Genomic DNA, 3,250 nt, shown 5'->3' with positions numbered 1-3,250 from the left:
AGCAGAGCCCAACCTTTCAGCAGAGCCAGCTCCACCCCCTACCCACATCATGATGCACAGTGTCACGGCTCTGTTCCTGCCCTGGCTTCCTCCAGGGTGGCAAAACAGCCACTGGATCTCCAGCGGCCTTGCTGGAAGGCAAGGAGCTCCACTACCTCCGCACAACATACATCAATGTTTTCTCTGAGTCTGGGCAAGTTCCTTCCAGGACTCTCAAGAGTATGTCTGAAAATGAATTTCAAGGAGGTGTATAATAAGAACACAAAGTGACCCTCCAAATGTATTGGTTGGGTATGGTGCCTCAGGCTGACAGTAGGAATCTAACCACAACCTTTAAACTGTAAACTGGTTATACTAAATAGCACATAAGTCCAAGGACATGGGTGGCAGAAGTAGTATATTAACCGTGTGTGTGTGTGTATCTTCAGTTAAGATGGTTGATTGATGCACAAATATTACCTTACATAGAAGCCTTTTCAAACATTTAGTGTGCATACATTCAATTTGCTTCAGTATATACATGCACTGAAAACTGTACATGTCCATGGAGCATTCTTGAAGCCATTTGTGTTTTCATTCTGTGCCTGTGCATTAGTATGTACAATCAATATGGATTTTTCAGCTACATCTATGTAATACAGAGGTCATTATGGCACCAACATTTTAGAAACCTGTTATAAAGTGTAACTTCTCTGCTATTGGTTACATTTGTTTAGTGCATTTCTGTTTTGTTTTGGGTGTCCCCCCCCCCCCCCGGTAAATACCTGATGCTTATGTAATTTTCTATGGACCATATGTATGTAACCCACAAATACTATTATCACAGTCTAATACAGAGTTAGATACACATGGACAAATGATTTCAATTCCATACAGAATTATGTGTTGACTACGGCCGAAGACAGACTGGCAGTTTGAAGCGTGAGGTTGTCGTGGCAAAAAGATCCGGCACAAACTGTTCCGGGTTTTCACGGTCACACTGCACCGACTGATACGGGAGCATACTGGGGAGGAGGCGCAAGGGAGCGTTTGCACTGTTGGCACGCCCCTGGTGAAGGTGCGGCTGTAAGGCGTGGCTTTCTTTTAAGTAATCCGGAGATACGCGCATAAGCGCACAAGTAAATTGCAGCTTTCAGTGTTCACACTTTGTTGGTGCGGGATGAACGCACTCGCCAGGGTTTGCTACCACTTTCACCAGGTACTTTTTAAACTCGGGAGGGAAGCGTTACAAGATGGGTTGAGTACGGCTGGGGAACGCCGGACAGCTGTGCCTGTGTGAACCGGCCCTTTAATCCGTTTGTGAAACGTTTCTGGCATGTGCCTATATCAGGGCAAACTGCCAGTCTGAACTCAGCCTATAAATTTCTGAAGTGTAACAGCAAGCATATAACAGCAAATGCACTGGGATCCTACCACTGCACTAAGCAAAGTTTATTTATTTAAATATTTATACTCTTCCTTTTCTTTTGGCTCAAGCTTGAAGTCTTCTTCCAGTTTGAGTGGCCGTTTCATTGGAGGAAGAACCACTTAAGTTGGAGAATGGCTATGTAGAGGATGGTTGGATCCTCTACAAAACATAGTGGGCTTGACACCAAAAAATAGTCATTCTGGAAAAAGTTCATTATTAGGTACAGATGCCAGATGCACCAGCAACTGGTACACATTGGGGTGTGGGGACTGCCATTTTTAAACTGGTCTTTGGTTGTTCCTTGTGCATGTTTTTATTTAAACTTGGCAGTAACGCTTGTCAAAAGACAAATGCATATTTACATATACTCACATGACTGAACTGAATTAGAATGACAAAAATTGGATACTTTGTTTTAATTACAAGGCTAGTGTGCTATAACAGGGTGCCTATGAAAAAAGAATTAAGCACAATACACCAAAAGGCTTTTTGTTTACCAGCACTAATCATTAGATGTAGCTGAGAGAATGATACCTCTCTATATGCTCTGTGAAAGTCCTAAATTAACATTAGAAAGCTATTTTCACCCATAATGTTTTCGGTTTCATTTTATCTGTTTGAGAATGAGGCTCCTCATTTGCATCATAGATAAAGTTGCTCATCCCCCCCCCCCTTCAGTTATGTGAGAGAACAGATTAGTCCTAGCCTGGAAATTTAAAAATAAAATAAAATTCTAGGCTGTTAGAGAGTTGAGAACTCTTTATTATAAAAGTGAAACATTGCAACAAAATGTTCAATTAGTTACTTGAAACTATCATTTGGATAAAGTTTCACCTTAGAGTTTGAATCATAACAATTCATTCTGGAGGTGAGGAGAAACCCATTGGAATATCGAAACCTTTTGTCTTTATACACTCTTGTGCAAAGAATAGTGAATGCCAGACACAAATGGTGCCGGGTGCTTATATGTAGGAAAACATGCTTGCCATGAGAGTACAAAAATAAAATTTATTTGTTAAATTACACATAAATATAAGGTACAAATGTATTTTTAAAATACAGTTAAAGATAATCACACTTGCATTGTGTACATATGAAAATACAGTATTTTAATATTCAACATACACAGACACATTTATGATAAATGCAACTATTTGGCAATGCCAGTTCTTGTCATTCTGGGTTTCTTTCCCTCAGTTTCCCATAAATATGGAAAATTAATATGCTATGAAACAAAACCCTCTAGTTCTGCCGGACATCTTGTAGAAGCTTGTTAATTTCTGCCACCAGCTCGCTGGCATCCATGAGTTCATGTTTCCCATCGTTGAGGTGATTAAGCACATTGTCAAAGTCATCTTCTTCATAATTCTCTGGAATTTCCTCCATGGCAGGCAACCATTTAGAAGATGGCTGAGCCCCTGCATGAGTCCCCAAAGTTAGCCCAGTACTGTTTGCAGGATTTTGGAAATGGGTACTGGCTGCCCACGCTGCTACCCCTTGTGGGTAACTTACAGTCTTGGCAGACAAATGTCCTTTCCTGCGCTCTAAGGAGCTGGGAGGATCCATTTCATTGCATTCTGTGTAGGCATCTAAGGAAGGAGGCAATAAACGCTGGAAAACACTGTTCATTTCGGAAAGCAGGGAGGAGGTGCAGAGGTCACTTGATTCCTCCTCATTCTGACTATCTTTGCCAAAGGTCGAGAAACTCTTTTTCTTTTCAGATGAGTCAACAGGCTGAGAATCATCTTCCAGGACCTGCTGCTGCTGGGGCTGGCTTTGCTGGGGCTGAAATTCTTCTCCAGGGATGAACATATTACTTCTATAATCAGAAGATGGAGAGGG

At 41.5% G+C, this 3,250-nt stretch overlaps 1 protein-coding gene across 1 annotated transcript in view; it reads right to left on the bottom strand.

Moving 5' to 3' along the window:
• Window positions 1-2,576: 2,576 nt before the first annotated feature.
• PCDH18 (protocadherin 18) overlaps window positions 2,577-3,250 on the bottom strand; it is a 10,736-nt gene continuing 10,062 nt past the window's right edge. Inside the window, exon 4 of the mRNA XM_015411579.1 lies at window positions 2,577-3,249. Coding sequence (XP_015267065.1) covers window positions 2,651-3,249 — 599 coding nt within the window. The 3' untranslated portion in view covers window positions 2,577-2,650. The remainder of the gene's footprint in view (window position 3,250) is intronic.

This window comes from Gekko japonicus, unplaced genomic scaffold (assembly GCF_001447785.1).
Source record: "Gekko japonicus isolate JY-2015 unplaced genomic scaffold, Gekko_japonicus_V1.1 scaffold11, whole genome shotgun sequence".
NCBI lineage: Eukaryota > Metazoa > Chordata > Lepidosauria > Squamata > Gekkonidae > Gekko > Gekko japonicus.
The sequence above is the reverse complement of the archived record's forward strand: the minus strand, read 5'-3'. Positions and strand labels throughout refer to the sequence as shown.